General features: G+C 41.7%; 1 protein-coding gene across 2 annotated transcripts in view; it reads left to right on the forward strand.

The window, feature by feature from the left end:
* The window catches only part of UNK (unk zinc finger), a 48,053-nt gene that overhangs the window by 12,424 nt on the left and 9,385 nt on the right, over positions 1-26,244 (forward strand). For both annotated transcript variants that reach the window (XM_075847049.1, XM_075847050.1), the window contains 13 exons: positions 7,940-8,149; positions 10,532-10,708; positions 10,891-11,021; positions 12,472-12,607; positions 15,104-15,221; positions 15,303-15,387; positions 15,555-15,697; positions 17,376-17,423; positions 18,898-19,083; positions 19,274-19,339; positions 19,901-20,075; positions 22,364-22,465; positions 22,548-22,736. In XM_075847049.1, coding sequence (XP_075703164.1) covers positions 7,940-8,149; positions 10,532-10,708; positions 10,891-11,021; positions 12,472-12,607; positions 15,104-15,221; positions 15,303-15,387; positions 15,555-15,697; positions 17,376-17,423; positions 18,898-19,083; positions 19,274-19,339; positions 19,901-20,075; positions 22,364-22,465; positions 22,548-22,736 — 1,766 coding nt within the window. The remainder of the gene's footprint in view (positions 1-7,939; positions 8,150-10,531; positions 10,709-10,890; positions 11,022-12,471; positions 12,608-15,103; positions 15,222-15,302; positions 15,388-15,554; positions 15,698-17,375; positions 17,424-18,897; positions 19,084-19,273; positions 19,340-19,900; positions 20,076-22,363; positions 22,466-22,547; positions 22,737-26,244) is intronic.

Consider the following 26,244-nt stretch of genomic DNA (forward strand, 5'->3'; position numbering starts at 1 on the left):
CACTACATGCATAGGGCAGTGTATTAGAGTAGTCAGCTGCTCGCTGACAGCAAGCATAGTGGGTCTTGACTTTGTCAGGATCCACTAAGCTTCCGTAGATGGCATAGTCAGACGCCATTGTTAGGCCTCCGGTTGCCATAGCCACCATCGCCGCCCGCTATCATGTAGTGGGCCTTTGATGGTGGTTTAACCCCCTAAGAAGCCGCGATCGCTATTGAACGCGGCCTCTAAGGGGTTTATCGGCGGGGACCTCCGCGATCGGTCTCTGCACACTGAGCTGTGATAGCCTGCTGCCGGGGAAAGATGGCGCCGTGTTAACTCAGGTCAGTACTATTACTGAGCTGAGCGCGAACGATGTGCTCAGCCCGACTTAATAGTACTGAGCTGAGCGGGAAGGGGTTTATATGGGGCTTATTAAGAAACCAACCATACGGCCCTACTGGTCGACCGACGTTTTATACGTTCCCCCAATGTATAGCGCTGTAATGCTGAGAATACGCTTTGAGGCAGTATTAAGGTTCCTCCATTACAATAATAACAGCCAGCGCCCTTCGCCTGGTGACCCCAACGAGGACAGGTTATTTCAAATTAGGCCGCTTATTACACTTCTGAGTGAAACATTTTTAGAAGCATACACCCCAAATAAAAATATTGCCATAGATGAGTCGCTTGTGCTGTTCAAAGGAAGGCTTAGATTTAGGCAATATTTGCCAAGCAAAATACAGGATAAAAATGTATAAGCTCTGTCGGAGTGAAAGTGGGTACACTCACAGATTTTGAATTTATGATGGAAAGGACTCCCAAATCTGCCCAACAGTCCTCAATACAGGCGGCAAAATTGTATGGGATCTTTATACCCCCTGCTAGATACAGGTTTATACTTTTTTTATATAGACCACTTATATACAAGCATCCCACTTTTCCACTGTCTATTTGAAAGCTTGTGGCACAATACGGAGGAATCAAAAAGGCCTCCCTAAACAATCTGGTTGACCAAAAATTGAGACCCGGTGATCGCAAGTCCTTGTGTAACGGGACTGTGAGGGTGACCAAATTTAGGGATAAAAAATATGTTTTTATCATCACGTCCATTCATGGGGACAGCAGCACCCCTGTTCCAGTAAGAGGATGTAATGCTACAGCCCTCGGAATATAACCAACACATGGCGCAATGAGGAATACCCGCGTATGGTATAAGAAGGCTGCAGTGCACCTCATACAAGCAGCGCTGTACAATTCCTTTATTATTTATCGGAAGTCAGGGAATCAAGCACGGCATCATGAATACCAGGAGAAAGTAATTCAACATTTGCCTTTTAGAGACCGAGCAGAAGAGGCGGCATCCACATCCCATAGCAGTGAGGCCAGCAGAATTGTATCAGGGCATCACTTCCCAAGGGAAGTGCCCCCCACTGAGAGAAAGAGACGAGCTTTCAGAAAATGTTGTGTTTGTTTATAAAAACGGAATGCGAAAAGACACGGGCTATCAGTGTGACACTTGTCCTTAGAAGCCAGTGTTGTGTATCAAGGACTATTTTCACGTTATTAATTTTATGACTTATTCTCTACATTTTTTTTTACCCCTTTTTGGCCTTTCCATTATGACATGCAGGCAATTTCACCCCTATTTTCATTACATTATTGCCCATTTATGAACTGGAATTATACCTTAAAAAAACAACAACAAAATAATTCATTATACCCCTAGATGAATACTGAAGGACAGTATTTTCTGCTCCATCACATCAGAAAATCTGCGAATAAACTGTGCCTGGAATTCATCTAACTAGGCCCAAAAAGCCACAAGGCGCTCTTTCAGTTTTATGCTGTCCCGTAATTCCAGGTAAAAAAAATTATATGGTCAACTTAATCACTATACCTCTAAATAAATACTATTCAGGGTGTAGTTTTCAAAATGGGGTCATTTCTGGTATTAAATTGTTCTGCTAACTCAAATCCTCTACGTGTGGAGTGAGGCCTATAAGTCATTCAAGCCAGAGGGTATTCCTTTGCTTTTGAGTCCCATTGTGCGGCCAAACAGCAGATTACAGCCTAAGGCCCCATACACACAAACTTATTTTTTTCCTCCCGTATATACTGGCGTAAATACGGGTCCTTTGTCACACGTATTCGACCCGTATTCCACCCGTATTTACGGACCTGTTTTCTCTGCACTAATCGGCAGCCCCTTCTCTTTATCAGTACTGGATAGAGAGAAGGGGCAGCCCTTTCGGGCAGAGTTTCCGCAGCGATTGAAAGTAAAAGAAGTTCATACGTACCCCGGCCGTTGTCTTAGTGACGCGTCCTTCCAGTCCGACCTCCCTGGATGACATGGCAGTCCATGTGACCGCTGCAGCCTGTGATTGGCCTGTGATTGGCTGCAGAGGTCACATGGGATGAAACGTCATCCTGGGAGGCCGGACTGGAGGAAGAAGCAGGGAGTTCTGGGTAAGTTAACTTTTAATACTATTAACTCTAACGGTAGTCACTGTCCCGGGTGCTGAAAGAGTTACTGCTGATCAGTTAACTCTTTCAGCACCCTGGACAGTGACTGTCCCCTGACGTCACCTAGCAACTCTCCCATAATTACGGGTGCACACACGTAGCCACCCGTAATTACGGGAGCCCCATAGACTTCTATGGGCCTGCCCGTGCCGTAATTACGGCCTGAAATAGGACAAGTTCCATATTTTTCAACGGCCCGGGCACCTTCCCGTAAGCATACGGGAAGATACCCGTGGCCAATAGAAGTCTATGGGCCCGTAATTACGGGCGTTTTTACGTTCGTGTGCATGGTGCCTAAGTGAGGGTATTTTTGAACGCAAGAGAAACTGCACTAAATGTTGGAGTACGTTTCCTTAGTTTCATGTGTTGAATACGAAACAAAATGTCCTATAAATTACGCATTTGTGCACCGGTTATGCATTAATGCCACAAAATGTGAGATCAAACTACTTCCTGAAATAAATTCCCTGAAGGGGTGTAGTTTCCAAAATAGGGTAACTTTTTGGGGGTTTCCATTACACTGGCACCTCAGTGGCTCTGTAAATGCGACATGGCACCCAAAAACATTTCCAGCAATATCTGCGCTCCAAAATCCAAATGGCGCTTCTTCTCTTCTGAGCCCTGCTGTGGGTCTAAACAACAGTTTATTACCACATATGGGATATTGTCGTAATCGGGAGAAATTGGTTTACAAATGGTGGGGTTCTATTTCTCCTGTATTCCTTTTAAAAATGAAAAAATTCTATCTTTTTTCAGAAAAAAAGATTTTCATCGTCAGACTAATTCCAATAAATTCAGCAAAAAACCTGTGGGGTCAAAATTCTAACTATACCCCTAGATAAATACTTTGAGGAGTATAGTTTCCAAAATGGGGTCACTTTTGGGGGTGTTTCCACTGTTTTGACCCCACAGGACCTCTTCAAACCTGACATGGTGCCTAAAATATATTCTAACAAAAAGGAGGCCCCAAAATCCACTAGGTGTCCCTTTGCTTCTGAGGCCGGTATTTCAGTCCATTAGCACACTAGGGCCACATGTCGGATATTTCTAAAAACTGCAGAATCTGGGCAATAAATATTAAGTTGCATTTTTCTGCTAAAATCTTCTGTGGTAGAAAAAAACAAATGAATTTTGACAATATTTTTTTCAAAATTTTACCCTACTTTGCTTTAATTCCTGTGAACTGTGTAAAGGGTTAAAGGGAATGTGTTGCAAGTTTTTTTGTTTTTTTTTAATTGAACAGTTAGTGTAAAAATGATTAAACAGTGTTCTAATTTTTTACTTTTTTTCACTAGTCAGGAAATATTATAAATTAGATTCTAATTTATAATATTTCCCAGTGCTGGTCACTAGATGGAGCAATTCCCAAAATTGCAGCATTGCATGTGGTAAAGCAACCACATTGCTTTATGCTGCAAAATTTGGGAAAACTCACTCGCTCTAGTGAGCTCTCAGCATCCCCCCCCTCCTTTATCCTGGCTAGTGCCGGGAGAAACGAGGGGTTTGAACGGTCTAACCTCCTACACTGTGTGTCGCCATTTTTTGAGCTAACACACAGTGTAGTAGGTTAACATACACTTGTAAACACACAGTAAAACACGAATATACATAGAAATAACTTACCTGCTCCAGTCGCCGCCGCTCCCTCCGGTCCGTCCGCTCCGTCTGCTACCGCCGCTCCAAGTGCACAAGTCCGGAAGCCGCGACCGGAAGTAGTAATCTTACTGTCCGGCCGCGACTTCCAGTCTACAGGAAAATGGCGCCGGACGGCGCGCAGTTCAACTTGGACTGTGTGGGAGCGGCGCATGCGCCGTTCCCACACAGACGCCGTACAGCATAGTGAATGTAACGGGCCCCGTTCACATTCACTATGGGACTGTAGCTGCCGTACTCCATGTCTGTATGTGTCGTTAATCGACACATACAGAAATGGGAAAAAAAATGGCAGCCCCCATAGGGAAGAAAAAGTGTAAAAATAAAAAATAGTAAAACACAAACACACAAATAAATATAAACGTTTTTAATAAAACACTAAAACCAAACTGATGTAAAAAAGAAATGACACTGTTCCTTTAAGAGACTTTGTGAATGCGGTTTTGAATACTTTGAGGGGTGCAGTTTTCAAAATGGGGTGATTTATGGGGACTTTCTAATATGTAAGGCCCTCAAAGCCACTTCAGAACTCGTCCCTGAAAAAATAGCCTTTCAAAATTTTCTTGAAAGTGTGAGAAATTGCTGCTAAAGTTCTCAGCCTTGTAACGTCCTAGAAATATAAAAGGACATTTAAAAAACAATGCAAACATAAAGTAGACATATGGGGAATGATCAATAGTAACTATTTTATGTGGTATTACTATCTGTTTTACAAGCAGATACATTTACATTTAGAAACCTGCTAATTTTTGCAAACTTTCTCCTATATTTTGGAGTTTTTCAGAAATAAATACTGAATTTTCCAAACAAATTTTTTCACTAATACAAAGTACAATATGTCACGAGAAAACGGGCTCCGGATCACTTGGATAAGTAAAAGCATTCCAAAGTTATTCCCACATAAAATGACACATGTCCAATTTGCAAAAATCATCTGTGTCCTGAATGCCAAAACAAGCTGCGTCCTAAAGGGGTTAAATAGGTCCTGTGAAAAACAAACACTTTATTAAGCTAAAAAAAAAACAGGATGAAACCGATGAGGTTAAATAAAACAGTAAGGGGGCAATAAATGATAAAACAAAAGCTTTCAAACTACTAAAGCAGGCCGGTAGTGACGAGGCATTAAATAATTATAAAGAAAAAAATAACTTGTGTAAAAGACAAATAAAGGCAGCAAAGATTGAAACAGAGACTCGTTACCAAAGAAGGTAGAAATAACCCAACAATATTTTTCAAATACATAAAGAACAAGAAACTGAAAACTGAAAGTGTTGGCCCTCTCAAAAATAATCTGGGTATGACGGCGGAGGATGAGGAAAAGTCCAATCTATTAAACGCCTTTTTCTCTACTGTAGTTACACATTACAGTATCCAATGTCAGACGACATGATTTGGGATAAAGTAAATTCTCCATTAAATGTCTCCTGCTTAACCCAGCAAGAAGTTCAGCGCCGCCTTAAAAACACTAATATAGACAAATCACCGGGTCTGAATGGTACACACCCGCGCCTCCTGCAGGAATTCAGTACCGTGATAGACAGACTCTTATTTCTGATATTTAAGGATTCTATCATGATTTGGTCTGTTCCACAGGACTGGCGCATAGCAAATGCGGTGCCAATATTCAAAAAGGGGTCCAAAAGTGAGCCCGGAATCTATAGGCCTGTAAGTTTAACCTCCATTGTGGGTAAAGTATTTGAGGGTTTTCTAAGAGATGCTATTCTCGAGTATCTCAATGCAAATAAACTGTTAACGCAGCATCAGGATGGGCTTATGAGGGATCGGTCCTGTTAAACCAATCTTATCATCTTCTATGAGGAGGTAAGTTCTAGGCTGGACCTGGGTAAGGCTGTGGATGTGGGATAGCTAGACTTTTTTTTAAAGGCGTTTGTGCCACATAAAAGGTTGGTATATAAAATGAAAATTCCGGGACTGGGGGAAAATGTGTGTAATTGGGTTAACAACTGGTTCAGTGATAGAAAAGAGAGGGTGGTTATTAATGGTACATCCTCAGAGTGGGTCACTGTTACCAGTGGGTTCCACAGGGGTCAGTATTGGGCCCTCTTTTTAATATGTTATAAATGACCTTGTAGAGGGTTTACAAAGTATAATTTCAGTATTTGTAGATGATACTAAGTTCTGTAAAGTAATCAACACAGAGGAGGATAATGTAAGACTACAGAGGGATTTGGAGAAGCTGGAGGTTTGGGCAGAGAAATGGCAAATTAAGTTTATTGTGGTTTATTGTGTAATGTAAGGTTATGCACTTGGGCCGAGGAAACAGATTTTACAATTATGCGTTAAATGGTAAAACACTGGGTAAAACTATTACTGAAAAAGATTTGGGGATGTTGGTGGACAGTACATTTACCTTTACCAACCAGTACCAGGCAGCTGCTGCCAAGGCAAATAAAATCATGGGATGAATCAAAAGAGGCATAGATGCTCGTGACAAGAACCTAGTTTTGCATCTATACAAATCACTAGTCAGACCACATATGGAATATTGTGTACAATTTTGGGCACCTATGTATAAGAAGGACAGGGCTGAACTAGAACGGGTGCAAAGAAGGGCGACCAAGGCAATTAAGGGAATGGGCGGATTGCAGTACCAAGAAAGGTTATCAAACTTGGGGCTATTCAGTTTAGAAATAAGACGGCTTAGGGACGATCTAATTACAATGTACAAATATATAACTGGACAGTACAGAGATCTTTTTATTGATTTTTTTACACCTCGGCCTGTAACAGGGACAAGGGGCATCCTCTATGTCTAGAGGAGAAAAGGTTTCACCTCCGTCACAGACGGGGATTCTTTACTGTAAGAGCAGTGAGACTATAGAACTCTCTGCCACAGGATGTTGTGATGGATGATTCTTTGAACAAGTTCAGGAAGGGTCTTGGTGCCTTTCTTGAAAATATAATCTTACAGGTTATGAGCACCAGATTCTGGAGATAAGAAGTTGATCCAGGGATTTATTCTGATTGCCATATTTGGAGCCGGGGAGGAATTTTTCCCCTAATGCAATTGGCATCAACCTCATGGGAGTTTTGCCTTCCTCTGAATTAACACGGTAGCATTAGGCCCTGTTCACGCTACGTTTTTTGGTGCCTTTTTCGACGCGAAAACCGTGCCGGAAACCTCTCCAAAAAACATCCGAAAACAAGGCGGAGGCAGTTTTTTTCCACGAGCGGAAAAAAACTCTTTCTCTTTCTTCTGGCGTTTTCTGTCTCTGACCTATCATTGACAATGGGAGTCAGAGAAAGCGGTATTCGCAGTGTTTTTTGACCGCAGAGCTAAATGGCCACAGCCAAAAAAACGCTGCAAGAAGTGCAAGCAGGTCAAGATCTGCCTCCGAATTCCTGAAGGAATGCAAAAAAACTCGGTGTGAACAGGGCCTTATAGGTTGGACTTGATGGACCTGTGTCTTTTTTGTAACCTTACCGACTCTGTAACTATATAACTTTAAATATTTTAAATTGATTTTTAAAAAAAAACTATTACGGCTATGTTCACACGGCGGATTTTGCTTGGTGGGTTCCGTAGCAAAATCCGCCTCAGAATTATTCCTGCCATCAGCAGGAATATTCCTACTGCTATTCACTTCAATAGAGGTTTGGACGGAATACGCCCAAGGATCGGGCAGGACGCTTCTTTTGTCCGCCACAATATAGTAGGGATATATGTTACTATTAGGTACCTCTATGTTTTGCCTAAATAACAATATGGAATACTAAATCTGTTGATTCCGCTCACTGGTTTCTTTGATTGTTTCCCCAGGTACCTGAAAGAGTTCCGGACTGAGCAGTGCCCACTCTTTGTGCAACACAAATGCACCCAGCATCGACCTTACACCTGTTTTCATTGGCACTTCGTCAACCAGCGAAGGCGGAGATCTGTGAGACGTAGAGATGGGACATTTAACTACAGCCCGGATATTTACTGCACAAAGTATGACGAAACGTCAGGCCTGTGCCCTGAAGGAGATGAGTAAGTCTCACTAGCGCTTTAGCATCCTAATACTGTATATGGATAAGAATTGGGTTTTTTGATTGCTTTTGTCAAGATTACGTGAGCAGCCATAAAGTTCCGTATTGACTGGGCATATACTGTATATTCTGTGTGTTGACTGGGCATATTCTAATGTGGAATTACATGCCGTTCATTCAAATGAATGGCAGTCGGTTTGCGCGATCATTAGCAGGAGTGTGGCTGCAATAGACAGCCGTATTCCCACAGCAACTGCCGGAATTGGAGAAAATCGATCCTGGTAGGTAATTGTACTTGTTATTGCCGGATATTTCCGCGTTATCCCAGGATCTGATCGTATGTAGACAGCTCAGGACCTGAAAAAGCTGCCTGGGAATATTTCTGTGCACAGGAACAAAATGCTATATGGAGTAAGTAAAGAAATCAAAAAGTTAAAATGTACTTTAAACTCAATTTTTTTAAAATATGAAACAATTTAAAAATTGAATAAAAAAAATGACAACCAAAACGGCTGAATTTCCTGTTTGTTGGTTTTTAAAAAAAAAGAAAGAAATGAGCGGCACAACAAATCAGAAAGGTTAAAATAGCTCCGTAATTACATAGTTAGGTTGAAAAAAGACACAGGTCCTTTCTCAATAAATTTCCCGTCATTCATTGCTTGATTAATTATAACCCTCAATGTAATTTATCAGTAAATAATTAAATGCTGACATAGTATCTGCCATCACTACCTCTTGGGGTAGGGCATTCCATAGCTTGACTACTCTAAGGTCTTATTTTCAGCTGTTTCTCTGGTCGTATACGCCCCAAAAAATTGCTGAAAATACAGAAGCTGAACGCCTCGTTCCGACAAGGCGGTTTTTACGTGGCCGTTTGAAAAAAATGTCGCATAAAAAGACGCCCGGTAAAAAGAAGTGCATGTCACTTCTTGAGCCGTTTTTGGAGCCATTTTTCATTGGGTCAATAGAAAAACAGCTCCCAAAACGACTGCAAAAAACGCATCAGAAAACCCTTGATGCTTAAAAACGGCTCAAAATCAGAGGCTGTTTTCCCTTGAAAACAGCGCCGTATTTTACAGCCGTTTTTAATTTAGCGTGTGAACTTACCCTAACTTTAAAGAACCCTTTCCTCTACTGATGTCTGAAATAATCTTTCTTCCACACGCAATGGATGTCCCCTGGTCCTTTGTAGAGTCCTTGGAATGAACAGATCATGTGCTAGTTCTCTGTATTGACCACACATATATTTATACATATTCATAAGATCCCCTCTAAGACGTCTTTTTTCCAAGCTGAACAAGCCCAATTTTTCTTGCCTTTCATTGTAAGTTACACCTCCCATCCCATTTAATAATTGAATTGCCCGCCTTTGAACCCTCTCCAGTTCTCCTATATCTATTTTACAATGTGGAGCCCAAAACTGAATTCCATTTTCAAGATGTGGCCTTACAAGGGATTTATAGAGGGGTAATATTACATTTGAATCACGGGTTTTTATCTCTCTATTTATACACCATAAAATCCTATTTGCTTTTGCAGCTGCTGCTTGACATTGAGTACTGCTGCTTAGTTTATTTGTTGCCAGAATACCCAGGTCCTTCTCTTGTTCCGTTATCCCCAGTTTTATTCCATTTAATCTATATGCATTAATACTATTATTTCACCCTAGGTGCATTAATAAACAAAAAACAACTCCCAACTTTGGCTGTGGTTCCTATTTACTAATCTCTGGCCTTTTTTTAAATTTTGGCCTTAAATCCTCTGTAATGTTTCAGTTGCTTTAAGACCGGTTTACACTGGCCAATGATTTGGCAAACGAACGTTCATATGATCACTCGTTCCAGATCATTATCCTGTGTAAACAGAGCAACGATCCGCAAACAACGGCGAGCAAACGCTCATTCATCAGCTGATCGTATAGGCAGCTTAAAATATTATACTTATCGGCAACACATCTCCCTGTGTAAACCTGATGGAAATGTATGGGGACGAGTGATCGTAGTAACAAGTGCTCGTTCCAATACTTATTGCCTTGTGAAAGGAGTAAACGAGCGCCGATCAACGAGCTGTCTCGTTGATCGGTGCTCATTTTTACAGCCAATATTGGCCGGTGTAAAAGGACCCTTACATCAAATATCTTTTCAGCCGTCATGGGTGCAGAGATAATGGTTAACATTGTGCAGAATTCATGGCACCTGTATAAATGTATATTTGATTAAAAGGTTCTCTTGTGTGTGTTTTTTTTTTTTTTTTTGTTTTTTTTTTATGAAGTCATTTTGTTTTGAATGTTTTTTTTGGGGTTTTAGTTTCTCAGTGCATTTCTAGGAACCTCTGCATATCCGATCTTTAACCCCATTTTATTCCATCCTTTGTATTTGCCCAGTTGCCCCTTCCTCCACAGAACAACAGGTGACACAGAAAGAAGATACCACCTTCGCTATTACAAAACTGGCATCTGCATCCATGAGACCGACTCTAAGGGTCATTGCACCAAGAACGGTCAGCACTGCGCATTTGCCCATGGTCCCCATGATCTCCGCTCACCAGTATATGACATAAGGTAGCAATCTCTTCACTTATTGCCTTCAGTCCTTCACCTGTAGGAGAAATTGTATGATAAAATATATTAGGCTGTGTGTTGTATTTATCCATGTCCGGCTCTGTAATGTAAACTAAACCACTGTCTTGTTGTTAAGGGCATTTAAAATTACAGAATATTTTTCATCTTTTTTTCTAATGTAGAGAACTTCAGGCTATGGAGGCTTTGCAGAATGGACAGCCAGCCCTGGAAGGAAGCCTGGAAGGACAGACTGCAGTGGCCGCAAGCCATGCCATGATAGAAAAGATTTTGGGGGAGGAGCCACGCTGGCAGGGTGAGAAGCTTAGCGCAAAATGCAAAGCATGAGTGATGTCCGATTTCAGGACAGGAAGCGAAGTCGATTTTTTTCATGATTTGCACATGCATTGTCAATATCTCATTTACACTGTCACTCCTGCTTACAGCTCTTCCTTATCGTTATTGTCACTCATGTACTGATTATACTATCCATCACTGCCTTCGACGCACATTATCAACCTAACACACTGCCAGGCTTAGAGCCCTATTACACAGCCCGATATGGGCAGTGAAAACGAGCGCCGATCAACGAGTCAGCTCGTTGATCGGCGCTCTTTTGCTCCTTTCACAGGGAGCAATGATTGGTTATGTATGGGGTCAAGCGATCATTACTACGATCATTCGTCCCAATACTTTTCCATAATGTCGGCAGCACATCTGCTGTGCTGCTGATAACGATAATATTTATTGCTGCGTGATCTAGCAGATCAGCCAATAAATGATCATTTGCTTGTTCATCGGCTGTTCGTTGCCCTGTTCATACAGTGCAATCATCGGGAATGAAGGCTCGTTTGCCCAAAAATTGGCCCGTGTAAAAGGGCCTTCAAGCTCTGTTTACAATCGCGTCATGACTGCCATTTATGTATCCATAACCGATGTGACAAATCCATTTTCCAACCAATACTAATGGAACCCATTTAATTTCATGTTTGTTTTTTTCGGGGTTCCAGTATTTTTAAAGTGCTGCAGACTGCGCTATTCTTGCTTTTTAAAATTCCAGAAAACTTGCAGGATTCCTGTAGCACAACTGTGAACAGAGACGGTATTATACGGCCCGACATGGGTCATGTAAACGAGCCCCGATCAACGAGCTAGTATAAGGACGAGCGCTCGATACTCTGATCGCTCATCCCCATACATTTTTACTCATTGTGTACTCATATGAACACACACAAGGACTACAGCCATGTTTTTCTTCTTTCCATCTTTTTTTTGCCTTGAAAAGAATTTAAATATTTTTGTTCATTCCTGCACCTTTGAAATTATAATCCGCTATCATATGGCCCAATCTACTAAAGTGTGAAAGAAAGGGGAAGGACCAAAGTATAATCTGGCACCAAAATACATATACCCTAATCCACATCGTGCAAATTCAGATCATTCTCTGGAATTTACAATCCTTTCTTCTCAGCTGCCTCATTTGTCATTGGTTACCCTCCTGCCCCTCCCCCACCCCCCTGGCCATTCAAATTTGAATTTTTAGACGCAGGCAATTTGTAGCAGATTTTTATGTATCTTTTCTTGCTAAAAAGTCTTCTAATGACAGAAATCTGGTATGCATTTTTTTTTAAATCTTTCTTTTTTTTTTTTTTTAATTTCCATGACTAATTTATAATGCCTGGAGAATTCCTGATTACCTTGCAAGTAGCACATTATAGATATACGGACTGACTTTCATGCCGCGTGCCCTGTCCTCTTGTTTGCAGACAGCACCTATGTTCTTGGGCACTACAAGACTGAACAGTGCAAAAAGCCTCCCCGGCTCTGCCGCCAAGGATATGCATGTCCCTATTACCACAATAGTAAGGACCGAAGGAGGAGTCCACGCCAAAACAAATACAGGTATGTTTAGAAAACAAATTATGTCAAAGTATTTGCAGCAATTCTGAATTTCTTTAATCGTATTTGGATCGTGGCAAAGAGGATCAGTTGCAGCGTTTGAGCTCTGATGATAATCACGTCTTCCTACTGTCCTATTTTAACGCATACGTCACGCTTTTTGCACCATTCTGCAATTGTTATATAGCATGAATATCCACAAAAGGTTGAGTAACTTTGTAATTACATTTTTTCCTGCACTTATCTTGAGTTCCAGCCTGTAGAGTAGTCCAGATTGTATTCACAATTCTGCTTGCCCTGGTGATTTGCATTTTGGCAAGCGGTTTTACACCAGGCACGGTAGAGTAATCTGATGTAGTAAAAACCAACTGTTCCATATACTTGCTCAGCTTGCATGTTAGGGGTGTCTCTGTTGACAAGCTTTTCGAACATTTAGCATAATTTCCTTCCATGTTAACCACAATTTGGACTTTAATCGGATTCTCTTCTTCAGTTGGTCTGCTAAAGGACCAGAAAATCCTCCTGTAGGTCCGTTTTCTGATGCAATAATGAGGCACAGCCACTTCATGGCTCATGAGGTTCAGCAGTAGTCATTCCCACTTGTGGATCACTTTTTTTTTTTATGGCCCATATCATAGTAACCTAGTTAGTAGGGTTGCAAAAAGACTCATGTCTATTCAACCAGGGTAAGTCATAGGATGTGGACGAAAGTAAAGTGGCAGCAGTGGCGGATTAGGTACACCATAGGCCATGGGCTGTTACCCAAACTTGGGGCCCCTATGTCCACCGCCGTCCTGCCGCTCTAACTATTGTTAACACTACCTTTTTGTGCAAGCATTAATAAATGGGTGTTACGATTCCCCTTGTCAAAGGTCTGTGTCCTTACATACTGACAGTCTCCAACCATCGCTGACAGTATCACACTGTGCAGGGACACATCCTGACAAGGGGATTGGTAACACGCATTTGTCTATCAGTCCTGGACTGCACAGACATGATGTGAAATACAAGGATTTCCTATAATAAACATGTCCGGAGAGGTGACAGATTCTCTATAAATCTAGTGACTCACAGGTGACGACTTCTCCGATTCTGGTAGTTTTTTTTCCTCTTTTTCCTCTTTTCTTCTCCATCCGGTCCAGATTCATGACGACTTCTCCCGCCCATGACCCATTTCTGCAGAATTTGCCACTCCGATGTCTTCGGCTCCTCACTTTTCCAACATTTCCACACCTATAAACGAAGATAAAATTATCATGGTGCTACACACTGTACCCCTAACTATTATAGCACCATACACTGCGCCCCTGAAAAAAGTTGTGTCAAACACTGTAAAGTAAAGCGCCACATACACACAGCCCCCTGTAGATAGCGCTACACACAGCCCCAGTAGATAGAATCATACACCCTGTAGATAGCGCCACACAGGCCCCCTGTAGATGGCATCACACAGCCCTCCCCCACTTGTAAATAGTCCCACACAGCCCCCCTATATAGTGCCACACACAGCCCCCTTATATATAGTGCCACACACAGCCCCCCATGTATATAGTGCCACACAGCCCCCCGCCCTTGTATATAGTGTCACACAGCCCCCTCCCTTGTATATAGTGCCACACAGCCAGCCCCCCTTGTATACAGTGCCACACAGCTCCCCCTCGTATATAGTGCCATATAGCCCCCTCCCTTTTATATAGTGTCACCTAACTCCCCCCCTTGTATATAGTGCTACACAGCAATCGCCCTCCCTTGCGTATATTCCCACATAGCCCCCGAAAAAAATAATTTTTACTTGCCTTGCCCCGTTCCTGCGACGGATGGAGTTCTGCACAACCTCTGGGCAGGACGCTTGCGCAGACCATCGTGATGCAGTGACGTCATCACACCGGCCTGCGCAGGGAGTCTGCAGCCTAACGTGGTCTGCAGCCTATAGTATTCAATTGTATCTGCTTCCTGAGGACGCAGATACAAGTGAATGTGACTGCCGCTAGCACCGGGGCCCCTTCTGGTGCAAGCGACGCCACCAGGCAATGGGAGCCTTGGGCCCTGGGCGGCCGCCCAAACTGCCCTTATGAGGATCCTCCCCTGAGTAGCAGGAGTAAAATTTAGAACTTTGTTTCCCCCTGATCCAGTGGATCACTTATAATGATGTTTTCTGTCACATACTTCTGTATATAGTCCATTAAGAGCCCCTTAAAATGTTTTCACATATAACCACTTATTCCTTTTCCCAGTTTATAGTGCAATTACAAGTGGGCATATACTTCTGTATAGCTAGATGGTGCGCTTTCCAAATAATTGTATCAAGTGGTCTCAATGTAGTCTAGCCCAAGACTGTTCTTCTCTTGGATTTACAGTCGAGGCAAATCTTTAGACTCTTTAATATTTTTCTTCCAGTTCTCAAGTCCCTGATGTTCTTTTTGTTCAGCTTCAGTAAAGATTTGGTGTATAAGTTCTCAAACACGTTCTGTTTTCTTGTAATATGACTTTTTGTTGTAGGTCTTCCCCTTGTCCAAGTGTGAAACATGGAGATGAATGGGGAGACCCCAGCAAGTGTGAAAGTGGGGACTCCTGTCAATATTGCCACACGAGAACAGAGCAGCAATTTCATCCGGAGGTAACGGCCTTTCATGTTTTGCTTCTTTTGTTGCCCTTTTCCTAGCTCGTGTGTTTGGTAATATTGTACCCTCTTTTACAGATCTACAAGTCAACGAAATGCAACGACATGCAGCAGTCCGGAAGCTGTCCACGCGGACCCTTCTGTGCCTTTGCACATGTTGAACGTATGTTGTTATAATAACCGTCTCTATGTACACTGGGGTACTACATATGGAAATAAGCACATGTGGTGATTTACAAAGTGATTTTATCTTCTAGAAATTCCTAAAAAAAAAGGTTTCTACTTCATCAAAGTGAAAAGCCATCTAATAATGTGCCAATCTTGTTACAGAATCTCTTCTTTGTGACGATCTTCAGTCTACTTCATCCGTGTCAAGCCCTACACCAAGCGGACCTATCATGTATATGCCATCTGCGGCAGGAGACTCGGTCCCTGTGAGCCCCTCTAGTCCACATGCACCAGACTTCAGTAGTGTATGTCTTTTTCACTCTTCATGCCAACATGACATTTTCTGAGTGTTTAGCGCCCTGACTTTCCCAGCTCTGCTATAAAAGGCTATATGGCTAAGTGTTTTTCTGCTGGAACGCCCAGTGATGAGCTGTAAATTGTGGGGGAATCCAAAAGCAGAAGTTACATTTCCTTGTAGCACCAGCACAGGGGAAATTAAATCAGTGGGCTGTCTGTGTAACACATGGATATGCGGGGTCCTGCATATCCTAGCAGCTCACTGGTTAATAGATGAGGGTTTTGAGTGGCGGACCCCCGTTTGTTAACTCAGAATTCTTTAAGGGTATGTGCACACACACTAATTACGTCCGTAATTGACGGACGTATTTCGGCCGCAAGTACCAGACCGAACACAGTGCAGTGAGCCGGGCTCCTAGCATCATAGTTATGTACGATGCTAGGAGTCCCTGCCTCGCTGCAGGACAACTGTCCCGTACTGTAATCATGTTTTCAGTACGGGACAGTTGTCCTGCAGCGAGACAGGGACTCCTAGCATCGTACATAAGTATGATGCTAGGAGCCCGGCTCCCGGCACTGTGTTCGGTCCGGTACTTGCGGCCGAAATACGTCCGTCAATTACGGACGTAATTAGTGTGTGTGCACATACCCTAAGAGTATTTGAAAATGAGTGTTCTAAGCCAGACAACCCCTTTAACTGATCCTGCAAAAAACACGGTCTAAAATAACTACGGAGCCTTAAAATATAGTTATGGTTGAGGGAATGCGAGGAGGCAAAAAACAAAAAAAAAGGGTTTTTAAAAATGGCGCCTGCTCAGAAGCCAAGCAGGCACTAGAGCCGCCGGGTCTCTTCTGTGTTGCACGGCAGGAACTCAGCGGCAATGCTTACGATCAGAAAAATTTCTGATCGCAAGCATTTAACCACTCCGATGCCGGTGTCAGATGTGACCACCAGTATCTGAGGGTTTTTTACTCTCCCTTTTATTTCGGGGCTGGTCACTGGCTCCCGCGCAGCGAGATCGCGGGAGCCGGTGTATTCCTGTAGCAGCTGGGAGCCTTGTGAACACTCCCAGCCCTCCTATAAGAGGATTACTATGGAGATCAGCCTGTGGCAGGTCTCCAAAGCAATGCACTAATTTTGCCAAAGACTGCAATATTGTGATATTGCAGTCTATGGCATAAGCGATCTAATGATCACCGGTTCAAGCCCCCAAAGGGGGCTAAAAAATAGTAATAAAAAAATGTCAAAAAAGTTTTTAAAAATTCAAAAACAAAAGCATAAAAACGAAAATTTGTCTGTCCTGAAAGGGTTAAATTGCTGTGGTCTCTTGGGGAAGAGTGAATGATCCAGGTTCTATTTTCTTTTTACCCACACTTTAATTCCTATTATTTTCCTTTAAAATTTTACCTGCACTGGCAGACGTTTGTTCCCCCATGTTAATTTGTGGGTAAAGGGGGGCTTTGGCACCAATTTATATGTCTATGTCTATGTACAGCTTTAGGGTTTGTTCACATTATGCAGCAAAGTGCTGCTTAGATTCTAGACATAGGTTTTCAATCATGCCCTGGGTTTTTTCTGGTGTTTTCCTCCTTTTTACCCCAGAAAAACACATGCTAGGTGCTATATTTTCGTGGCACTCAGACTAAGCGTCCTTACACTTTTCTCTACTCCCACTTTACTTATAGGTATGGGGCAAAATGAGCCACCTTCCCACTAGTCCAACGTCCGCAACTGTAAGTACTAGTTAGTCCGTTTTTATTTTATTTTTTTAATCAAAGTGTTAGCAAATTTTCATCTAGGGCCACTTAACATACACAATATGGCCAAAAGTATGTGGACACCGCTCCTAATTATTGAATATAGCCACATATAGTGTTATAGCCACATCCATTGCAAACAGGTTCATAAATCTTGGCATGTAGGGTCAGTTCACACAGAGTTTTTTTGACACGGAAACCGTTGAAAATCGGCCCCCATTGATTTCAATAGGAGGCGTTTTTTTTTCCCCCAGGCAGCTTTTGGCTGCTCGCGGGAAAAAAAAAAGTGCCATGTCCTTACTTTTGCCTGCAGAAAAACTCTACGTAAGCAGGGCTGTAATCTCCAAAGAAAACCATTGGTAGTAGTATGGGTCGCACGGTCATAGAATGCCACCTTTGTTACAATTCTGATCTGCTAGATCTCCCCCAGTCACGTCTAAGTGCTAATATTGTGATGTGGAAGCATCTAGAAGTAGCAACAGCTCAGCCAGGAAGCGGAAGACCACGCAAACTTACAGAGCAGTGTCGCCAAGTGCTGGCACATAAAAATCGCCTATCCCCTTTTACATCACTCACTACAGAGTTCCTATCTGCATTTGGAAGTGACAGTAGCACAAGAGCTGTGGATCGGGAGATTGAAGAAATGGGTTTGTATAGTCGAGCAGCTACACACAAGCTTAAGATCACCATGCACATTGCCAAGTTCCGGCTGGAGGGGTTTAATGCATGCCGCCACTGGACTCTACAGCATTGGAAGGAGGGGCTGATCAGGGTTTGGGCTTGACCCCATATTTTCAGTGGGGGGTAATGGTAATTCTACAGCACGCAGGCATACTCGAAAACCTTGTGAAAAGCCTTCCCAGAAGAGGAGGGTGTTCTAGCTGCAAAAGGGGGCACAACTCCAAATTAACGGCAAGGGTTTTGGAATTGAATGTCCAATAAGGTCATATAGGTGGTCAGGTCTCCACGTACTTTTGGCCATATAGTGTACCAGGCCCACTCATTCTTTCAATCTGATCCCTCAAATGTAAGTTTCGGAAGGGCTTTGTACACTATAGATCCTGAACACCACAGGAGATAGAAAAATAGCTGAATGTTACTGCATACTTGGATCTCTGCAGCTAAAGAGTGCAATGTCAATAAAGGGGTTGCCCAATTTAGAGAACTGGGGGTCAATGCTGAACCACTCGTAAGTTCACACTATCTCCGCATGAGGTGCAGGCACAGTGAAACGTTACCCGCTGCTACAAATAAACTCTGTATTCTGATCCTGCACTCGCTTCCCTTTGTCCCCTACTTTTTGCTAACATACATTCGGTAGGACATCGAGAAGCAGGGAAAAGATGGAAGGGACTGTAGGATCAGACTACAGAGTTGTATTTGTAGTCTGTTACTATGGATAAACATAGGTGTAATATGTGTAATACAAGTTTGACCGTTTTTACCTCAGATGCTGTGTGCCAGTTTAGGAAGTCCAACAAACCCATGTGGATCTCCCCCTGGATCTCTTGGGAAACCCCACAGTTTAGAAAACCTTGGTTTTCATGGTGATTTGCCAAGTAGCTATAAAAAAGCTCCCGGGTGTGAGAGAGAAGACTCGATAGGAATGGATTATCTCAAAAGCTTTAAAAGCCAGGTCAGTAGTCCCGCCATATTCTGGCTTCATTATGCTCTGTCTTCCATGTGCCGGCTCTTGCTTTGTGTATACACTGACTGACTGAGCACAGGGATGTTTTATGTGGCAGGCTGTTTCCAGAACTGTGTGGATCAGCAGCTATGAATAGGGTTACTCAGAGCTTTCACTATCTCTCTGTTGTTTTATGAAGGCAAAGTTAAAACCGCACTCAATGGAGCACAGGAACCAAGAACAACCTCTGTTGCAGTCAAAACAGGTGAGGCAGGTGCTCATACACCTACAGTAATATTGCCACATGTATATTACTGGCCATAACATTGAGATGTTCTGGAATTGTATGTTCCTATTGCCACTGAAGGTCCTCTACTGCACTTAGGTTCCTGTTAAAGAAATTATTCCTAAACTTTTTGGACATTTATAGAGGTGGTTCCCATGATCGGGACCCCCCTCTATAAGCCAAAAGATTGAAGTATTGGCCACATATACACAGAGGCAAATAAACCTCAAACAGGTGACGAGGTTGACTTTAAAGATTGTGTGTGTGTGTGTGTGTGTGTGTGTGTGTGTGTGCGCACACAGCTCTCATGTACAGATCCCAGGGATCATATGACTGGTCACATGATCACTGGGTGTCATTTGCTGTGTCACAGTTGAGTGGTATATCCGCCTGGTAACGTTGATGAATTTCACTTCTGATATTAACTTATCACTCACCAGCATAATGTGTGTTGTCCATTATATTTTTCCTTCGTATTTGTAACCCTTCAGTTACTCGTATTCTTATATTTGTCTTTTTCTGTTGTTCCTATTTCTATAGGATGCCCTAGGAATCCTGCCCATGGGAAGTCCATTAACTTCAAGCATTTCCTCTAGCATCACTTCTAGCCTGGCTGCTACACCTCCCAGCCCGGCAGCTATAAGTGGTACACCTGGTATGAATGCCAATGCTCTGCCCTTCTACCCAACCAGCGACACGGTAGAATCGGTTATAGGTGAGAATTCCTTTTGCCTATACAAAATCTTATTTGGTTGACGTTGCAAATTTTGCTTTTCCCAATGAATATAGAAAGTTTTATCTGTCCCAAGAAGTCGTATGCCAGTCTAAAAAAAAAAAAACGAATGTTGGTCTACAACACTTAACAAAGCAAGGTTGTACCTGCTGCTGTTCACCGCTATATTTCTCTTTAGCAAGGTCATGTTCCCATTAGCTGACACAAACAAACTAAAATAAAATCATTGCTTGTGTCAGTGAAGCCGGAGGTGGATTGGTATGAATGGTATTCTTCAGTGCAATGACACCAGAAAACCACTGTAATTGCATTGATCAATCTATCCCATCCACTATGATATTGAAGTCTACGTTCACCATGTTTTGTACAAAGGGATTCATTTAATTGCTCCTAGATTTATGAACCAAAACATATTTTTATTCAATTATTTCATGAAGCTGTTCTGTGGCACTGTGACTGGCACTGTGTGGCTGCTGTTACTATGGCACTGTGTGGCTAATGTTACTATGGCACTGTGTGGCTGCTGTTACTGTGGCACTGTGTGGCTGGTACTGTTATGTGGGGCATTATCATGTTTATTATGTTTCCAATATATCCCACATTACATGAGCAAAGATTAGGTTTTCAAAGTTCAAGTTTTCCAAAAGTCAAAAATGATCCCCTTATTTATTTCACAACATGACATTATAGGGCTTGAAGCTTCTTTTTTCTGATCCAAATCCCCTGTTTCCCTATCATGACCTAGTGGAGCTTACTACACAGGAATTTATACTGCTGCCATTAAACTTCTTGGATACTGTATAAATATGTGTGCAGTGAGCTCCCCCTAGTGATGGCGGCAGGTAAACAAAATGTTATTGTGAAGGAAATCAGCAGTTCAGTGCCTGCCCCCTCTCACCATGAGCCCTATAGCAGTGATGGGGTTTGCCTCTATTGTAGATATACCACTGTTTCCTTTGGGGCTTATTCAGATGAACGTTGTATATGTGTTTTAACGGCTGTCACACGGACGCATGTATTTCAATGGGGCCGTTCACACGGCCATTGTTTGAACGGACCATGTGAAGGGTCAATTAAAAAATACAACATGTCCTATTTTCTTCCTTTTTCACGGATCCCTCGATGGACTCAAGTCAACTCGTTCGTGTGAATAAGCCCATAGTTACTAAATAGGAAATGCAAAATTATTTAAATAACAGACAAAGTGCAGATGACTGTGTAATGGATCTGTATAATACTAAACTATAATAATCCATGAGATTCAACCTGTTAAAGTCTTACTATGTTTATCCAGATAAAGGCCAAAAAATCCTTTTGTATTGTCAAACCCATAGTGCTTGGGACTTTAGACTTAAAGTCTATGTCCACCATTGTACCGTTCATATATAGATATATAAAGTATTTACATAGAAAATTGAGTAGCTTTGTAAATACATTGTATTACTTATCTTGTACTAATTTTAGGTGGCAGCCTGTATTATACTCCAGAGCTGCATTTAAGATTTTGCAGTATTCAGAGCTGAAATCTCCCAGCACAATGTCTACATACAGCTTGCTCTGGTCATTTGCATTCTAGGAAGTCTGGGCACTGTATGGTAATATTGTAACGAAAAATAGAATTGTAAGGGGTAATTTAGTCAACTTCAGTTGACCAATAGTTGAGTTTCTTTTAAAGGACCTGCCGAATTGTCATACATCATCTATATATAAACTGTAAAATTGTGATTAACAATGGACATAGCCTTTATATGGGTTGCCAATAGCAACCAATCACAGTGCAGCTTTCACATTTCCAGAATAGTTTAAGAAATGAAAGATGGCTTCTGATTGGTTGCTAGGCCAGTTTTTCTGTTAGACAAGGAGCGTGGCTGTCACTGGCATCCAGGTACCCGACTTGCGGCTGCACGATTGCTGGGGGACAGCAACTGAGGTCCTCACTGATTCTAATAACAATTTGCTAGTCCCAGTTACAACTATAAATGGAGAAGTACAAAATATCTGTCTTTTTCCATTGAATTGGATGGGAATTAGGTAAACTTCCAAGCACTTCTACTCCCCTATAGGGTTCTGTAACTCCCCTCCATTACAACACGGAGTGGCTGTGCTGCATAAGAGTTGGTCCTGAGATTGTCTTTAAATTAATAGGTCATTAAATAATATTTGAATTGATTTCATCAATGTCACATCTTAGAAAACCTGAAATTTATTTGATGTATTTGACCACTCTTATTACTCGCATTTGTGTAACATTTTATATTGACTTTTCTCAGAATCTGCTCTAGATGACCTTGACCTAAACGACTTTGGAGTCGCTGCATTAGAAAAATCCTTTGATAACAGCAGAGTTGCAGCTCCTGGAGGCATCATGATAGGTATTTACTCAATAACACCTCGGCACGTTCTGCTGTTTTGTGTTAAATTGTATATATTATTCACCCCCCTTTCTTTATACAGGTGGAAGTCTAATGCAGAGCTCGGCTCCTGTAAATATCCCTGGCTCCTTAGGTAGCTCAGCATCCTTTCACTCCACCTCGCCATCTCCCCCTGTTAACATCTCCTCACACTTCCTTCATCAGGCACCTGGGCCTCACAGCCAATCAGAAAACACCTTTCTCAGTACATCCGCTACGCATGGTTCATTGGGTGAGTGCCCGTAATACAGTGAGTTCATTTACTTCTTCTCATAAAGGACTTCTCAGGTGCAGTAGAAAAATTACAATCAGACTAAAGCGAATGTCCACCCTAGATCACCCTTTTTGCTTTTTTTACTTTAACCCCTTCCCGCTCCTTGACATACTATTCCGTCATGGTAACCCCATCGTTCGCGCTCCATGACGGTATAGTACGTCACGGGAGGAATTGCCATTTCAGCCGTCCTTCCGACACATACAGGAGCTGTGACAACTGCTGTCTCGTACAGCAGTTGCCGCAGCTCCTTCAGCGGCGATCCGTCCCTGCTGATTAACCCCTTAGGCGTTCAATAGCGATCGTGGCTTCTTAGGGGTTAAACCACCATCGACAGCTCGCTACATGACAAAGTCAGGACCCACTATGCTTGCTGTCAGCGAGTAGCTGACCGCTCTAATACGCTGCAATACGCGTGTAGTGCAGTGTATTAGAATAGCGATCGGGGCCTCCTGACTTCAAGTCCCCTAGTGGGACAGAGTAAAAAGTTAAAAAAAAAAAAGTTGTGTCAAAATTTAAAAAATTAACGTTTTAGAAGTAATAAAAAGTAAAAATCCACCTTTTTCCCTTATCAGTCCTTTATTATTAATAAATAGAAATAAATAAACAAAAAAACTTTACATAATTGGTATCGCCGCGTCCGTAACAACCTGAACTACAAAATTATTTCGTTATCTATCCCGCGCGGTGAACGCCATAAAAGAAAATAATAATAAACCGTACCAGAATCACAATTGTTTGGTCACTTCACCTCCCAAAAAATGGAATAAAAAGAGATCGAAAAGTCCCATGTACCTAAAAATGGTACTGATCGAAACTACAGTTTGTTACGCAAAAAACAAGTCCTCGCACATGGAAAAATTAAAAAGTTATGGCTCTCAGAATAAGGCAACAAAAAAAGTAAATGATTTTTTTATAAAAAGTATTTTATTGTGCAAACAACATAAGACATAAAAAAAAACTATAAACATCTGGTATCGCCGTAATCGTATCGCCCCGCAGAATAAAGTGAATATGACATTTATAGCAATAGTAGAATTGCTGTTTTTTGGTCACCACGCCTCTTAAAAGTAGAATAAAAACTGATCAAAAAGTCTCATGCACTCCATGAAAACTGAAATGAATTCCTCAAGGGGTGTAGTTTCCAAAATGGGGTCACTTTTAAGGTGTTTCCCCTGTACTGGTACCTCAGAAGCTCTGCAAATGCGACATGGCGATCAGAAACCAATCCAGCAAAATCTACATGCCAAATAGCGCTCCTGCCTTTCTGAACAGTTTATTACCACATATGGGGTATTGCCGTAATTGGGAGAAATTGCTTTACAAATGTTGGGGTGTTTTTTCTTCTTTATTCCTTGTCAAAATTAAAAATTCATACCTTTTATCGGAAAAATTTGATTTTCAATTGCACAGCCTAATTCCACAAAATGCAGCAAGAAACCTGTGGGGTCTAAATGCCCACTATACCCCTCGATAAGTTCTTTGAGGGGTGTAGTTTGCCAAATAGGGTCACTTTTGGGGGGTTTCCATTGTTTTGGCACCACAAGACCTTTTCAAACCGGACATGGTGCCTAATAAAAGGGAGGCCTCAAAGTCCTCTAGGTGCTCCTTTGCTTCGGAAGCCTGTGCTTCAGTCCATTAGCAAACTAGGGCCACATGTGGGATATTTCTTAAAACTGAAGAATCTGGGCAATAACCTTCTGTTTTACAGAAAAAAATTTGAATACATAGGATTTTCTGACAAAAAAATGAAACTTTGTAAATTTCACCTCAACTTTGCTGTAAATTCCTGTGAAACACCTAAAGGGTTAATAAACTTTCTAAATGCTGTTTTGAATGCTTTCAGAGGTCTAGTTTCTAAAATGGGGTGTTTGATGGGGGTTTCTAATATACAGGCCCCTCGTACCTAAAAAAAAAAGGAGGTTTTTGAAATTTTATTCAAAATATGAGAAATTGCTGTTTATGTTCTAAGCCTTGTAACGTCCTAGAAAAAAACAATGTTCAAAAAATGATGCCAACATATAGTAGACATATGTGAACTAGTAACTATTTTGGGTGGTATAACCCTCTGTCTTACAAGCAGATGCATTTAAATTAAGAGAAATGCTATTTATTATAAATTTTCTCTTAAATTTTGCAATTTGTCACCAATAAACGCTGAATATATCATCCAAATTTCACCACTAACATAAAGCCCAATGTATCACGAGAAAACAGTCTCAGAATCGCTTGGATAGGTTTAAGCATTCCGAAGTTAGTATCACATAAAGTGAAATATGTCAGATTTGAAAAATGGGCTCTGAGCCTTAAGGCCAAAACTAGGCTGCGTCAGAGGCTCAAAATTCGGTACTTTCCTGTGGATAGGTGATTAATGTGAATTGTAGGAAAACCCCTTTAATTTTGATCTGGGACGACCATTGCAACTTAAAAATATTTTAACTGAGACCATAACTCTGGTAATTGGTTCCAAACTCCTAATAATAAAAAGGAGCAGCTCATCCTGGCACCTGCAGAGAACAGTACATATAGCACTGTACTGCAGAGAGGTGCTACTAGACAGCCAATCAGTGCATGGGCATAAGTAATACAGCACCCACTGATTGGCTTTACTTGCCCCCGATGTGATTCTCTTATTTACAGGTAGCTTACAAGTAAAATGCCATAATTTAGTGGATTTTCTAGCCTATCGCATAAACCGTAGATTGGCACTATCGTCAGTATTGTATGTAGAATTTGGTTTTACGGTACGAAACCCAGAAAAGACCATTGTATGTTGAAAATATTCAAACCTGAGGCGGCGATTTACTTTTTTAAGCAGTCCAAATAGGTATCGGCTTAAAGATCTTTCCTCTAATTTAGATTTGATTTCTATATGGAGTCCCCCTCTGAAGGAAGACCAAAATGTATCCCACTGTAAGGCATACAGTGGGATATGTCGCCCAGGGACTGACCGTAGGTTAACTTCGGAATTTTCTGTCCATATAGGGACAGGGACATTGGGAGCTTCTTCAGGATCGAAGTTCCCGGGTAAAGCATCGGCTAGCACTCTGCCCGGGACTCCGATGCTGTGGATGTTCCTTAGCCACTTTAGGACTGTTTTGGCCTTGAGGACACAGCCGATTTGTTTCAAATATGACGTGTCACTTTATGTGGTAATAACTTTGGAATGCTTTTACCTATCCAAGAGATTCTCTGATTGGTTTTTCTCGTGACATATTGTACTTTATGTTAGTTGAAACATTTGGTTGATAAATTCAGTATTTATTTGTGAAAAACACCAAAATTTAGAGAAAATGTGCAAAAATTTTGCAGTTTTCTAAGTTTAAATGTATCTGCTTGTAAAACAGATAGTAATAACACACAAAATAGTGACTAATTAACATTACCCATGTCTACGTTTATGTTGGCATCGATTTTTGAACGTCCTTTTATTTTTCTAGGATGTTAAAAGGCTTACAACTTTAGT

This window comes from Rhinoderma darwinii, chromosome 13 (genome assembly GCF_050947455.1).
Source record: "Rhinoderma darwinii isolate aRhiDar2 chromosome 13, aRhiDar2.hap1, whole genome shotgun sequence".
NCBI lineage: Eukaryota > Metazoa > Chordata > Amphibia > Anura > Rhinodermatidae > Rhinoderma > Rhinoderma darwinii.